General features: G+C 41.2%; 1 protein-coding gene across 4 annotated transcripts in view; it reads left to right on the top strand.

Moving 5' to 3' along the window:
• Positions 1-370: 370 nt before the first annotated feature.
• cabin1 (calcineurin binding protein 1) overlaps positions 371-15,014 on the top strand; it is a 30,336-nt gene continuing 15,692 nt past the window's right edge. Inside the window, exons 1-31 of one of the 4 annotated variants that reach the window (XM_028413818.1) lie at positions 371-512; positions 1,043-1,101; positions 1,234-1,326; positions 1,420-1,533; positions 2,020-2,154; positions 2,270-2,450; positions 2,562-2,691; positions 2,791-2,940; positions 3,176-3,483; positions 3,604-3,781; positions 3,856-3,989; positions 4,084-4,301; positions 4,531-4,603; positions 4,708-4,895; positions 4,978-5,115; positions 5,281-5,469; positions 5,559-5,801; positions 5,907-6,060; positions 6,152-6,267; positions 6,412-6,573; positions 7,474-7,680; positions 7,797-7,942; positions 8,020-8,281; positions 8,472-8,642; positions 9,014-9,103; positions 9,255-9,415; positions 9,505-9,602; positions 11,691-11,756; positions 12,484-12,663; positions 12,747-13,141; positions 14,227-14,340. In XM_028413818.1, the coding sequence (XP_028269619.1) occupies positions 1,099-1,101; positions 1,234-1,326; positions 1,420-1,533; positions 2,020-2,154; positions 2,270-2,450; positions 2,562-2,691; positions 2,791-2,940; positions 3,176-3,483; positions 3,604-3,781; positions 3,856-3,989; positions 4,084-4,301; positions 4,531-4,603; positions 4,708-4,895; positions 4,978-5,115; positions 5,281-5,469; positions 5,559-5,801; positions 5,907-6,060; positions 6,152-6,267; positions 6,412-6,573; positions 7,474-7,680; positions 7,797-7,942; positions 8,020-8,281; positions 8,472-8,642; positions 9,014-9,103; positions 9,255-9,415; positions 9,505-9,602; positions 11,691-11,756; positions 12,484-12,663; positions 12,747-13,141; positions 14,227-14,340 (4,797 nt within the window). In that variant the 5' untranslated portion in view covers positions 371-512; positions 1,043-1,098. Of the gene's footprint in view, positions 513-1,042; positions 1,102-1,233; positions 1,327-1,419; positions 1,534-2,019; positions 2,155-2,269; positions 2,451-2,561; positions 2,692-2,790; positions 2,941-3,175; positions 3,484-3,603; positions 3,782-3,855; positions 3,990-4,083; positions 4,302-4,530; positions 4,604-4,707; positions 4,896-4,977; positions 5,116-5,280; positions 5,470-5,558; positions 5,802-5,906; positions 6,061-6,151; positions 6,268-6,411; positions 6,574-7,473; positions 7,681-7,796; positions 7,943-8,019; positions 8,282-8,471; positions 8,643-9,013; positions 9,104-9,254; positions 9,416-9,504; positions 9,717-11,690; positions 11,757-12,483; positions 12,664-12,746; positions 13,142-14,226; positions 14,341-15,014 lie in introns of all 4 variants that reach the window. The other 3 variants (XM_028413816.1, XM_028413819.1, XM_028413817.1) reach the window with 3 other exon arrangements.

Below are 15,014 nucleotides of genomic sequence, written 5' to 3'. Positions count from 1 at the left end.
TCAGACACTTTAAGATCCTGTGATAAGAACAAATGTAACCATGACACTATTATAGATAAAAGCCTGCCATCTAGTGGCTGCATGTATATCATGCAGGTCGCACAACAACTGATAAAAAGTCGAGGTACATGTCTGTGTTGAATACTGAATTTTTGTTTGTTGGTTTGTTTTTACTTTAACTGTAATATGTTGTTATAGTTTGAGATTGTGATTGTGTGTGTGTGTGTGTGTGTGTGTGTGTGTTGATGGTATGGTTTTATCCAGTATCATACGCTATCGCTGGTCACATGTTGTACCCCCCCCCCCCCCCGTGTACTGACCAATGAGTGACGGTTTTACTGTCTGGTGGGGAGTAACTGTCATGCTGTGACGTAAAAGCACCCATCCATGTTTAACAACAACAAAGGAAGATGAATAATGTGAATAAATGAAGTTTCTGTGTTTTCCGTGTCCGCAGTGCTTTTGGCATTTACTGTACTGTATTACAAATGCAGTCAATCCGGGAATGACCGGTAAGTTTCGCAAGTGATGGTCGTCCGGTTAACACGTTAGCTAACGTTAGCTCATACAATGTGTGTCTGCTAATTTCTGCTAGCGGAGGCGGTAATGTGAGCTGGCAGGTTTTCGAATTTATCGGCCAGCTGGGGTTATATATGTATGTACATATTTTACAGCCTGTGTGTGTTATTTAACAGTTATTTAACACTATATACTTGTTACACACGACAGACAAAGCGCTGTTCTACTGGAGTGCTAAAATACAATGCTAAGTTTGGAGTTGCACTTCGACAACATTAGCCTGTCGGTCACAAACCCCTCTCGGTTAGCAATTACCTAACTACATTGGCGTGCTCAGCCTTTTCTCTCTATCGATATTTGTTTATCCCGTCTAGCCTCTACATGCACTCTGACAAACTTAATAACAGACACGATTGCTAGAGCTGAATCATTAACTCTGCAGTCACAAATTATTGGAGAATATCTTGTTGCTCGCAACATCTTTCATTACGTTTTCTTTGTTTTTCCCCATGCATTTCTGCAGATCCTTTCAAAATGTGCACACTGTGAAGGCAGAAGGTCTTCTTTCCGGATATTAAAATGGTAAGGCTTCATTACTGAGTAATCCAGGTCCTCTGTAATGTTTGTGATTGGGCAGATATTTCTGCTGGCTGAAATGTTTTACTGCTTACTAAAGTGTTCCTGTCTGCCTCACTGTCTTTTTTGTCTTGACAGATTCGCATTGCAGCACTAAACGCTGCTTCAACAGCTGCAGACGAGTCTCAAGACCCATTAAGAAGCAGCAAGAGTCAGACTAAAGAGGCTCAAGTACATACAATATACATATGAATCAACAGTATCAGCTATGTCTTCTAATGTGTACATTCATAGATCTAAATAAGTGTGATTGTTTTTTTGTAGGAAGCTGAGGCATTTGCGTTGTACCACAAAGCTTTGGATCTGCAAAAACATGACAAGTTTGAGGAGTCTGCCAAGGCCTATCATGAGCTTCTTAAAACTCCGCTGCTCAAAGAGGTAAGAATGCCACAGTAAAACCCCACAACCTGTTCATGCTTTTACATGATCACAGCAAAACAGTCTACTGAAGCAAGGAAGATCATTTGTTTGGAATACTGTAGATCCTGTCGCTAATCTGTTTGAAAAAGTAGTAACAAATATGTAACAGAGCAGCAGATCCCTTCAAGCACTGTTAACAGATGGATGTTCACATCAGAATGTACTGCTGAAATAGTCTTTCATGGTAAAGTCTCTTGGTTGGTCACAGCGAGGGTGCTCATTCATCACTGTTATTTGTCTTTTGTACACAGTGTGAAGGTCTGCATGTTCTGTTTTCTGTTCAATTACTGAGCCAGTTTTTTTTCCGAAAATTCAGATTTAATGCAGGATTTAAGTTTGCCTGATTAAGATTTATAATATGCACTTCTACATTGGCTTTGCTGAGGTACAAACCCCACATACATTTTGTTTGGTGCCAAATGTAATGCATTCTTTAATATTTAGGCCATGCCCTCAGAGGACCAGAGAGTGGGTCTCAAGCATCCCGGGCTAATGTTGAAATATTCAACTTTTAAAAACTTGGCTAGCATGGCTGCATCAAGGGATGACTTGGAGACCGCTATGGAGTTCTATTTGGAGGTAAAAAAAAATAGGCAGATCAAGTTTACTGCAATGTAATATTAATGTTGGAATTTTGACCGCTTTGACAATACCACTGGTTTACACCATATTTTCTGCTCTGTTTGTTTCTTAGGCGGTCATGTTGGATTCCACTGATGTGAACATGTGGTACAAAATTGGTCAGGTAGCTGTGCGACTAGTGCGCATTCCTCTAGCTCGTCATGCTTTTGAGGAAGGATTGCACTGTAACCCAGACCACTGGCCCTGCCTGGACAACCTCATAACTATTCTCTACACACTTAGTGACTATACCTGTAAGTAATATACACATGTCAATATCAGCTTTTTGCTCAGTAGCAATATGTCATGTATGTATTAGTGGTTTAGTGTAGAAAGAAAAGTAATTATTTACATTTCCTTTTCAGGTTGTTTGTACTTTATTGCCAAAGCCCTAGAAAAGGATCATTGTTACACTAAAGGCCTGGTGTTGAAGGAAAAGATCTTTGAGGAGCAGCCTTGTCTGAAGAGGGATACAATGCAGATGTTTATGAAATGGTGAAGCCAGCTCACTTTTTACTGGACCCTCTGCTTGGAATCTGCTGCAGCTTTTGCATCACTGACATACCTCTTTGCTGTGCCTTGGCTTGTTTGTAGTGATATGTCTATCCACTATGTGGAAGTGGAAGAAGAAGAACGGCAATCCATTGTGGAGGAGGCCCTGGAGATACGAAGGCGCCGGCAGATGCTCTCTCAGTGTGAACCAAAACCTGACCTTGTTCTGATCCAGCCCATCCGCTGCCTCTCGTGAGTGCCAGATTGCTTTTTAGTTTTTCCTGTCAGGGTGCATTAGTTTAAAATACCTTTGCACTTCAGTCATTAATAATCACATTTGAGCACATACCATGTCTGTTTCGCTGATTAATAACAGAGTTAATACTTGTGCTGAGATTTCTTGTAAAGCTTGAACATGCAGAATTGGGATATGCTGTTCTGAAATTCTTTCCAGTGAATCCTAACTTTCTTTTTTGTTTCGTCTTAGATGGAAGCATGTGGGCGAAAGCCTTCTTGCAATGTACAGACATCAGACCACATGTGAGCCACCACGTCCGAGCCTCGGACGCAGAATTGACTTGTCAGAGTACCGTGACCCAAATTTTCTCCAAAACCTCCCGCAGCCAACCAGCCCTGTTAGTATGGGCCAGACCACTGCACTGAGCAGCAGCCCTAGTTCTTCCCTGCCACCGGTTATGTTCTGTGAGCCAGCAGTTCTTCCTCAGACTGGCACTCAACCTCAGATTACTCCCAGCCAGACCACTGTGGAGGTCACCACTTCTGCTCCCCCTGTCGGTTAGTTGTATATACAGAGGCTGTTTTTCTCATCCCTCTGCCTTATTTTTTTTAAAGAAACTCAAAAGGCAACTGCCACTATTCTGTAATTGTATTCTTTTTATTTGCATGTGTTTACAGCTACAGCAATGGACATTTCCCTAACAGATAAAGGGAAGAAGGCTCCGAAAAGGAAACGTGGGGTAGAAGATAGTGGCGAGACAGCCAAGCGACGCTCAGCACGTGTTCGAAACACAAAATGCAAAAAAGAAGAGAAGATTGATTTTCAAGAACTTCTTTTTAAATATCTGCCTTCTAGGTATTTTGTGCTCAAACTTAAACAATGCATAAATATATCTGTTTTTGAAAAATGGTTCTGATGGTTTGTTTTAGGCTCAGGAAGTTTGATCCTGATAATGATGAGGAGAGTCTCAGTAATCTTGAGACACAGTGTGATGCGAAGGAGGACATGCAGCCTCTACATGGGAGCTGCATGCCTGTTGACTCAGTCAACTACATGGAATCTGGTATGTACTGCATTATAGATATGTATCTACAATATTTTGTGCTGTGTTTCTTTCATATTTCTGTCACATTACCAAAATGCATTTCTTCATGTAGAACAACAGGATGTCCACAACTTTCTGCTCCACAACATGACCAATGGTGGTATACTGGATCTGATGATGCGCTACCTGAAAGCAGTGGGTCAGAAGTTCATGGAAGAGTGGCCTCGGGGGCTGACTGCTGTGGTGCTGGAGGTCTATCAGACCTGGAGGAATCACAGCAGTGGACTCCCTAACCCTCTGTTTCGGGACAGCAGCAACCAACATGTCCGGGTAAGAACACTGTTCTTGTTTCATTTGTATATATGTGGTATGAAATGGCCATTGGTCTTAGTTGTACTAGCAGCATAGTTTCTGTGAAAAACACCATTATTGTAGAATCACTGTGGGTTAAATTTTGGGTCTGCAGAATTCAGGGTGCAGTACGGCATGAAACTCATTTTAAAGTGTTTTTTATCATTTTGACTCAGAATCACCTGTGATGAGTGTTTTATATGTGCAGGAAATGTTGGCAATGAGCTTGGCCTGTATGGAGCTGCAGTTGGAACAATGGTTACACAACAAGGGAAAGACTGGTAAGCCTTAGCTCACCCACAGCATTACTGAATATTTCTTTCTTAAGTGTTACATTGCCATTATTTACATTTGGCCTGGACTATAATTTTTATGTCTTGTCTAGTTACCCCAAGAAGAAACAGCAGTGGTCCCGGCAATGATGCAGCTGACTTAGAATTTCCTGGGCAGCACTTCCAGGGTGATTTGTTACTCCTAGCACTTGGTTCATCCCAAAAAGACCTGTTTGAGGATGGCTGGCTGGATGTTATGGTGCGAGTCTACTGGCTGAAGGCACGATTCTTGGCCCTGCAGGTAAATGTTTCTATTTTAAAGTTTATTTTTTTTTAATTGTGTTCTTTTCCAGCTTAGATCTGTATTTCTTCTCTTCTGACAGGGAGATATGGAATCGGCCCTTGAGAGCTATGATGTCTGCATAGGTCTGTTGCAGAGCAAGCCAAAGACTTCAGATGGGAAACATTACACAATCACAATACCTAACCTACGTGTAGATGCAGCAATCTCTGTGGAGGAGGTCCGTTTGGTGGCTAGTCAACTTTTTTTTGAACATACAAAACATGTTATATACACATTTTTAAACACAAATAAATATTATTCTTTATGATAGTGATTCATTATTGAACTTTTGCTCAGACTTTTGATTTGTTTGTTTAGACTTTGTCTGTGTTCACTTGTACAGATTGACAAAAGACTGAAGTCTCTGGAGCGTTGTCAGTCTTTGGAGGAAATTCAGCGTCTCTTTGAGTCTGCAGACTTTGAATCAGTTGTGCGCCTGCTGCAGCCCACTCTTAACTATGGGAACAGGAGCAAACCTCTGGAGTTTGTAAGCTCCACACCAGAGCGTCCTGCACAGCTGATGCTACTGCAGGTTAGACATACTATAACTATATTAACTGAATCTGTAAATCATTATGTTGATTATGATTCTTATTGTCTGTTTTTAACTCCCTGCCCTAGAACTCCCTGCTGAAGCTGCAGGACTACCAGCAGTGCTTGGAGTATAGCGAGCTGGCTTTGAATGAAGCCCTGCAGCAGTTCAACTCAGTTTCAAACAGCTCTCCCCCTAGCAAGGAAGAGTGGGTTAGCACAATTGGAAAGTTGCTAGATGGCATTGAGGTGTGCTTCACCAAAGAGTCGGAGCTTCTTAGCAATGTCCCCCAGTTCTCTTGTATGGCTCGACTGGCTAACAACCTAATTCAGGTCAGGAGACACTTAAAAATGCTGGCTGTCCTAAAGTAAAGACATGGTGCAATAAGAAATGCATTGGTCTTCGAATATTAATTTATCGTGCTGTTGTTTTTTTAGTTGATTGACCTGAGCATGAGCATTTCTGATGATCCCAAGGAGCCGTTTTTCTTCTCCATTTTGCCTTGGATCATCCTGTATCGCATTATCAAACATGAGGAGGCTGCTTTTGACTGCATGCTTCGACAGCATATGTCTGTAGACGATGATGAAGGTTTGTAGGCTTCTTGTTTTTATGCCTTTACTTTCCCCTGATGTTTATTGCATACCAGTTGTGGAGTAACCCTGTCAAGTCTAATTTTCAGATGACTCAGACACTCCCATGCTGCCCTCCTCACTGATGCTTCTGAACACAGCCCATGAGTATCTTGGCCGTCGTTCTTTGTGCTGCAATTCAGACGGTGCACTCTTAAAGTTCTATGTAAGTTGGTTAGAAAATATCTATAACACCATATACAGAACATACAGCATAAAATAAAATTTTAATTCGTATATAAATATTAATAATAATAATGAAAACATTTTAACATTTATTCTATCTCCTGTGCATTCCGGTTTGGTGTAGGTTCGAGTGTTGGAAAAAGAGTTTGCAGCCTCTGCCAAGAATGATGCTCATCCCTACAAAGAGGAGTTGGAGATGGCCTTGGAACAGTGCTTCTTCTGTCTGTATGCCTACCCCAGTAAGAAGAGCAAGGCCCGCTATCTTGAAGACCACTCATCTCCACAGGTTGGCTACTCAGATGCCTACTTTGTTGTATTATATTACTTTACATTGTCCCATTTGTCAGAACTGTTTCTGTCAATCTGAAGTGAATCAGTTCAGCTACATCATCTAAAAGTCAATGTCTGCTAATTCTGCCTGTGCAACACATTACAACTAAAAAACCATAAACCAAAAACCCTAATTGCAGCTCAGCTGATATTTAGATAACAGCCAAATGGCGGTGAAGAGGCGGTGAAATAGTGAAGAGGTGGTGCAAGGCTTTGACTAATGGGTATGATTTCTCACCTGTATTGGCAAACCCACATGAAAAGCAGACTGCCAATGACGCAAACCCTGTGCCCTCGTTGACCTGCACAACACAGAAAGACACTGCTTTATTTTTAATGTTAATTAATGTTGTTTTGTTGGTGTGGTACACGTGGGTGATGTCACAGAATCAAATGAAAGCACTAAAATGGCATCGAACTGACAAACGTGAACACATTTAAATTTAACTACAAGCAAATCTAGGACTCTCTGCTCTTGTTATTTAGTATGATAAACCTTCAAAATGTTAATCTTGCAGTTATTTTCTTTAGATGCTGTTTGACAGACAGGCATTTTGTGAATGAGTTGATTGTATCTAAATTTAAAAATGACATGACTAATAATATTGTAAAAAAAATAGAGGTTTGTGTGGACATGCTTATTTTTGTAATGCATGTGTTCTGCCACCAGGTGGTTGACATTACCACAGTAGTGAGCAGTGCAGTTATATGACTGAGATTGTGACTATAATTATGGAATGCCCTAGTGCAGGAGAAGAGTCCCCATGAGACCTTGTTACCACTAATGGTGCTGTGTGTTACACAATGCAGCCGACTGTGACATTGATGTTGCCTGTGGAATAATTCTGTTTTGCAGGTTGAGCTTCTGTGGAGTGACGCCCTTTTCATGTTTCAATATTTTAAACCAAAGTCACTGCCCGAGTTTGACAGCTATAAGACAAGCACAGTGTCGGCAGAATTGGCCAATCTGCTGCGGAGGTTCGCTGGCATTGCCCCCACCAGTGACACCCCCACACTCAACATGGATGAAGTAGCAGCCTACATCGAGAGCATGACAGAAAAGGTCAGTTAGAGGAATATGATCACTCATTCTTAACAGTATATTCATTTTACATCTGATTTGAAATTCATAGAGAATCCTGATTATTAAAAAACACATTAAATTTTGATCTCTTCAAGGCTCCATCCCTCCCTGCTGGCAGTGCTCCTGCACCTCCAATTATCGATGAGATCTACTACCTGCTGGCTGATTATCATTTCAAGAACAAGGAGCAGTCCAAGGCCATAAAGTTCTATATGCACGACATCTGCGTGTGCCCTAACAGGTAGTACATTTCTCTGCAGAACATTATACATTTTTCACATTAAAAGTGCATTTTAGTAAATGTGAATCTCTCCCCAGGTTTGACTCCTGGGCAGGTATGGCTTTAGCAAGGGCCAGCCGTATCCAAGAGAAGCTCAACTCCAATGAGCTGAAGAGTGACGTGCCCATATGGAAGCACTCCCAGGCGGTCCTTACTTGCTTTAAGAGGGCCCTGGAGATAGACAGTTCCAACCTGTCTCTGTGGATCGAATACGGTACCATATCATATGCGCTGCATTCGTTTGCTTCACGGCAGCTCAAACAATGGCGAAATGAGCTTCCCCCTGACGTGGTTAAACAGGTAAGACACATGTGAACGTGCATGCTTATTTGTCACTTTATGTTGTTTCCACTGTTATGTGTTAACTGGCCAGTCACATCCTGTCACTTCAGCTTGTTCCACATTGGAATGCTTTGCACAGTTAATTGATCTGTCGCCTCAAGCTAAATTACTCATGGTGTCTCTACTGCACGTGTGTGTGTTGTTTCAGATGGAAGAAAGGAGAGACTCAATGTTGGAGACAGCATTTCAGTGTTTCCAAGGAGCTTCCCGTTGCGAGGGTGACAGTGATGAGGAAGAGTGGCTCATTCACTACATGCTTGGGAAGATAGCAGAGAAACGCAAACAGCCTCCAGTGGAATATCTGCAGCTTTACAAAAAGGTAAATAGAGTTTCATGTTTTGCCAAAAACATTTTGGAAAACCAGTTTAAGAAGCAGTGACATTTAAGTTTAAGTTTGTCATCATGTTAGAAACTAAGGAAATAAACATCTCATCATGAATCATAGTTCATTTTTCTCTTACTCTTCCTGGTGTTGTTTCATAATCCACCTACAGAAATAAAGATCACTGCCCCTCTGCTCCCACAAGTTTTTTCCTAGGTATAACAATGTATGGAGTTAGTCATAGTTAGTCATGTTGTTCTGTCTAGATTAAGTGGAAACATGAAAAAAAATATACACAGTGTTGTTTGCTGGATTAGAAGTTATAAATTTGTTTTACCTAATCACGGACTTTCCTCTCTTCTCTATAGGCAGCAAACTATCTGCATGAAGAAGCTGCCAGGTACCCCCGGAAAATCCATTATCATAATCCTCCTGACCTGGCTATGGAAGCCCTAGAGGTAATCAACTTGTGACCTGTTGATGCACTAGTTTCTAGTTGGGTAACATCAATACAGTGTTATGTAAGATAACTGTCGGAAAGCATTCGCATTAAAAAGCATTGTCCACATACCTGTGGTGCACTAAACTTCTTTTTTCGTTTTCTCCTAGTTGCATTTCCGTCTGAGTGCCACCATCCTGAAACTGCTGGAAGCCCAAGCACCTGATCTGGAATACGAACGTTTGTTTACCTTGCTGGTTGAGGCTGCTACAGGGCCGTTTGCAAGGGGGGAAGAGAAGAGTATGCCAAGCATGCCGAGGTCTCATGAAAAGTAAGCTATGTGGTCTAACCCAGCATGATGTATGACATGTGTGTGGCACGTACTGTACTATTGATCATTTCTTTTTATTACTTACTCAGGGAGAAACCCCCCTCTATGATGGATGAAGATTTTAATTGCTCTACAGTTTGCGTAGGGAATGTCCTCAGTTCCTCCCTTCCATCAGTCACCACTCCAGGTCTGACATCCCCTCCCTACGTGGCCACGCCATTTGACCACGATTACGCCAAACGCAAAACTCTCCGAAGGCAGCAGTGGCAGCAGCAACGGCATGAGGAGCAGCAGGCTGATGGTACAGTCCCAGTCCTAGACTCTGTCTCTGGGGTTGGGCCCTTTGCCCTTTCTGCACTGGGACAGGAATACCAGTAGGGTCAGATTGCTAATCACCATGCTTAATGGCTTCAGTTTCAGTTACAATGATCCCCATGCACTGGGTGATTGGGATGTGGTAAAATGGGCAATATGGCTACTGATTATTTGACTAATTTGCTATGCTTGGCACAGCAGCAGTATTGTAAAGGTTCAGGTGTAAAGGTCCAGCCTTGCAGAAGGCATTATAGCCTGTGTGTATGTTGTGAATGCGTGCTTGCTAAATTAACATCCATCTCTTTTGGCTGCTTTATTGCTGGTCTTATTTCCTTTTCTCACCAATCATCAAGCCTCTCTCGAATATTTGTTTTGATGTACCTTATTTAAACCTGCAGCATTATGGATACATTTGTGCTGTTTTTGACATGTGGACGTCAGCATCAACCAGCTGCTGGCAAACTCTATCAAAACAAATTTCAGCAATCTGGAGTACTTGCTGGTTAACCAGTGTGGTTTGCACTGAGGGATATGGTCACTCTAGGTTTTTAACACCAAGCACCTCCCAAATGCATTCTGGTGATTTACTGAATTTAAGATCAAAAAGCTGCATCAGAAATAACCACAAAAGAAAACATAAAAAGGGAAAAAGTTTCAATGTATCCAGTTGGATGACAACATGGGTGTTATCCAGTAAAAGATCTAGTTAAATGTGTGCTGTTCTATGGAATAGAATTGTTTTTAATGCTACACAACATGTAGAAATGTGACTATTTTAGATACAGGTACCATACATCATTGGTATTGTACAACACAATTATGATTATGGACCTTTTTTGATTTATCCAAACAAATCATCCTTTATGTAGTTACTTTTCTTAAACTATCACAAAACGACATTTTTATTTTGTGTAAATTCTGTTTGGGTCGGGGAAAAAACAGCCATTTTAAAAATTGTGTGACATCTGACCACCCATACATACCATGTGTCATGTTTAGCTTGAATGTACAAATAATGCAGCCATATTGCCCATGTTGCCAGTTTTGTCACCCTCTCCAGATTCCTTCCTACCTACCTACCTACCTACCTGCCTGCTACCTCTTTGCCTGCTTGCTTTTACCACCAGCTTTGCCATTTATATGCATGTAGATATAATGGGGGTGAATGTCTCCACAACTGGACAAAGTCAGTCCTTTCTCACAATCCACTAAATTGTCTGGTGTACCTTACAGTCACGTTCTATTTGAGTTTGGTGAAGGGATAATTGCACAAAAAAGTCAAACTACTAGCAGGTATTTGGAAATCTTGTGTGAATCATGTTTGCTATTTTCAACTAATTGGATACCATTACTAATTATGGCCAATTAGTTTGAAAATGCCAAGTCAGAAAGAATGCAGCTGCCCTGCTATTGGCACACACCTCTAAAACCGAAGTCAGAAAATTCCCCAACATGCACATTGTTGCCTCCGAGACTCCAATCTCTCTGACTTGAGTCCTGGTTAAAGTGGATTAGGATGATAAGATTGCAGGGCCGGATTCAGACATGCATTTATTTAAAATAATCAGGGGAAAAACTCCTTTGTGAGCTAATCTGTTTATTCTCTACAAAGACTTAAATTATTAGATGCAAATTATTCCCACAGGGTTTTAAAATTTCTTCCCTATTAGTAAAATAGGGAAGAAATTAAGTATCAGTTAATGGAAAATAATAGCAACCAGAATGATTTTTTTCCTCTCAGGGTTATGCACACAAGTTCAGCTCTTTGCTTTTGTCTGGTTTCTAGAAAATGTGTCTGAATCAGGTCCTACATTTTCAAGGGGAGTATTAAATGTGTACTCACTTGTCAGAAAACATAAGTGATTGATTTTTAAGGCTATTGCAGATAATATTTTCTACTAATTTAGAGGTGAAGTTTGCTTGATTATATTTTAAAACCAGCTCCCCATATCTTCAACAGCCTCACCAGAGTTTGACCATGATTACTGCCTGCCCAGGTCTTCAATATGGCTGGCTTCCCTGAATGGTACTGCTCTCCAAACCCACCAAACTCTTTCAGAGGCTCCATTTTAAATCCAGAATGATGTGCCGTTTTGTAGGATGCACTGAATACACCAGTGTCAGTTTATACAAATTTTTACAGTACCCTAGTAACTTTGCTGTTCACTGTGTTTTTTTTTAAAAAAGGCCCCCAGTGCATTATTCTCTGAAATAGCAAATGCTTGTTAGCCTCCTAATTCTTATTTACAGTTCCCTGCCAAGGGTTTTATATTGCTGAGGCTGCACAACATGGCAATTAAAAGGAATGCTGGCATTTAGTTTTTGGACAACAAAAACAAACCTTCTCTCCTCTGTAACAATGTGTCATTAGTGAGGCACTAATAAGGAGTTGTTGCTTGTGACTTATGTTTGGTTTATAACTATATGTACTGCTTTCTCCACATTACAATGGGAATTTTGACATTTTAAACAAGTGACCAACTGCTATATTGAAAACGACCCACACAGCATTTTGTTACATTCTTAATTATTGATTGAAATGTACACGGTGCAGCCATTTTTGTTACTTAGTGATTGAATTTGTCCACCTGAATATTTAGTATATGCAAATCTCAAAAGAAGAATGTACATCTATTTGGACAGAAAATGTAAATTTGTAAAGACTTGTATTTAATCAGATTATTTTTCGGTGGCTGAAACCGTGTAACCGGTAATGTAACGTATGCTGTTTTTATTGTTTTCTTTTTTGGCAGAGCGCAGCCAGGACAGTGAGGTGGTATTGCTTTCTGACTCCAACTCCACCCAAGATGCCTTCACAGATCCCACCAGCTCACAAGACAGCAGCCACAAACCTGTCTCTTTGAAAGCCAGTTCATCTTCATCAGAAAGTACAACGCCTGTGAAGGATGGGCAGCCCGTATCTGAGGACACAGGTATTCATAATTTAAATGATGGATCTTTTATGGCAATAGCTAGACGAGGCACAGTTTTACATTTCCTTTAAATCTTCCTTTAGCCTTACATGGAGAACACACTGGCATCCAGACAGAGGAGAGGGTTATCCAGGAAGTAGTAGATGCAGAAGTGGTGATAGTCCCTGAGGCTTCAATCCCCAAGATCTCTCCAGATCCACACCCTCATCCTCTGCCTGTTCCAGCCACTCTTCAGAAGACAACTCCCTCTCAGCATGCCACCGCTCAGACACTGGCCAATGAAAGCAAGAGAAAACCAGAGCCCCCTGCTGAGGTCATCGAAGTGCCCAAAGCCCTGCCTACAGAACGTGTTGATCAGAGACGGACTTTGGTGGAAATGTGTGTCCGTGCTCTCTTTCTGTGCCTTGGCCGCTTCCCACAGCACTACAAGAGTCTTTACCGCCTGGCCTTCTTCTATACCAACAGCAAGACTCATCAGGTCAGTCCACCCTTGTTAACTGCCGACACTATTCCATTCTTATTGCATTTCAAAGGCCGACTTCTCCATTAAACCCAAGCCATACACCTATAATCAGTATCCCCTGCCATTAATGGTGACATTTACAGAAGATGAGGCTTACTGAGCATTCCTACAATTTCTTCAAAAGGCACATGGACCTTTTGCACTGATTATTTCCGTGACAAATACTTTAGAGCTGTGATGTCCATTTCAGACTCATTCCTTGGGGTTTCTTGTGGACCTGTACGCTCTGCAGAGATACATGAGTTGCTGAAACAGCCTGTGTTGGCTAGAAGCCTCTGTGGGCAGAGGTGTGTGTGGGTGGTAGCACACTGCTCTCTCAGCCAGTTTGGCACAGTGAGATTGTGTTGAGCGTTGCTGCAATGGCAACCTTCTGTCAGCACTCTGAATTTTTTAATACAGCCTTTGCCTATTTTAAATAAAGGTAAATTAGGAATGAAAAAGTCCTTTTTGTATCATGCTCCTGGCCTCTCTACTGTACCGTATGTGCTGCATTGTGGTTTTATGGCTCTCTGGGACTTCTTTATTCAATTATTAGTGGTCAAACACAGTAATGGTACATTTCTTAACTTGTTCAGGTTTTCTCCAATTTTTCCTTGACTATAGAGTTTTTAGTATCTTGGCAGTGACTAAATGACAGCGTCATGTGACATGATGCTGTTGACACAGGTTGCTTAGCCTGTCTCACAATCTGACACATCCATTGTTAAAAGCCTCCGTGCCCCGTTAGTTCTCAGTAAAACTGTTCCACTCACGTTGACTGGCCATTTTTATGCTCACTCCAAAAATGTAAGAAGAGTGAGCTGTGATTTCATGCTATAGGCCAGTGGCATTGTGAAAAATAACATGAAGTGGCATTGGCTTCTTATCTGTTCAAGCAGGGCACTGGTATAGACTCTGATTTATGAGTCATCACACTGTGAAAAGAGGTCTGCATTTACCTGATTGTAAATGAGTGATTTTCTCCTTTTCTCATTAAGCATGCATGTGTGTAAAAAAAATGTATGTGGATTTCATACTTATTTATTTATTTATCGACACAGAACCTACAGTGGGCCAGAGATGTGTTGCTAGGAAGCAGTGTCCCATGGCAACAGCTGAAGCACATGCCAGCACAAGGACTTTTCTGTGAAAGAAACAAGACAAACCTGTTCAATGTAAGTCAGAGTTCACCAAGCACGCTTGTTTTCTTCTCTCCTTTCATATGTCATTATGTCACCACTTGCTCAATATATTTTGAAGACACATATTTTCATTCTAATTTAGTAACAACCTAAAATACGTCAAATCTCATTAACACTTTTACATAACACTTCATTGACCTCCAGGGCCTTTACACTGGACTTATTTGTTTGCTTTAGTTCCTGAATTGAATATTTGAATTTGAACTAAGTAAGTGCAGCTGCAACAGGTTTGCTGGTCAGAACCATACAACAGTGCCATTAGTAGCATCACCTTAACTGAATAATAACAGGCAAATTTGGTTGTTGAACACCATAAAGAGACCTTGGTGTTTATTGCTGGTGGCCTTTATCCAAGCACTATACAAGTTACCACTGTCACTACTACTACCACTATCAGGTTTCACTCATATTCTCATGAATTATTAGACACACAATGTATGTTGGATGTAGCCTGATAGAGGAGCTACTATAATTGGAATCACACAGTTGGAGATTGTTGAATTATCTGTCTCCCAGAATGGGTCCAGTTGGGTTCCATTGGAGACGATTACGGTACTGTCTAAATCTATCATCTGTTCTGCATGTCAGTTTATTTACCTCTTTCGGTTGAAGAGTGCATCATGTCATTTCAATGTGTGCAGAAATTG

Source organism: Parambassis ranga, chromosome 9, assembly GCF_900634625.1.
Source record: "Parambassis ranga chromosome 9, fParRan2.1, whole genome shotgun sequence".
NCBI lineage: Eukaryota > Metazoa > Chordata > Actinopteri > Ambassidae > Parambassis > Parambassis ranga.
Note: the sequence above shows the minus strand (reverse complement) of the source record. Positions and strands in the feature narration are given on the sequence as shown.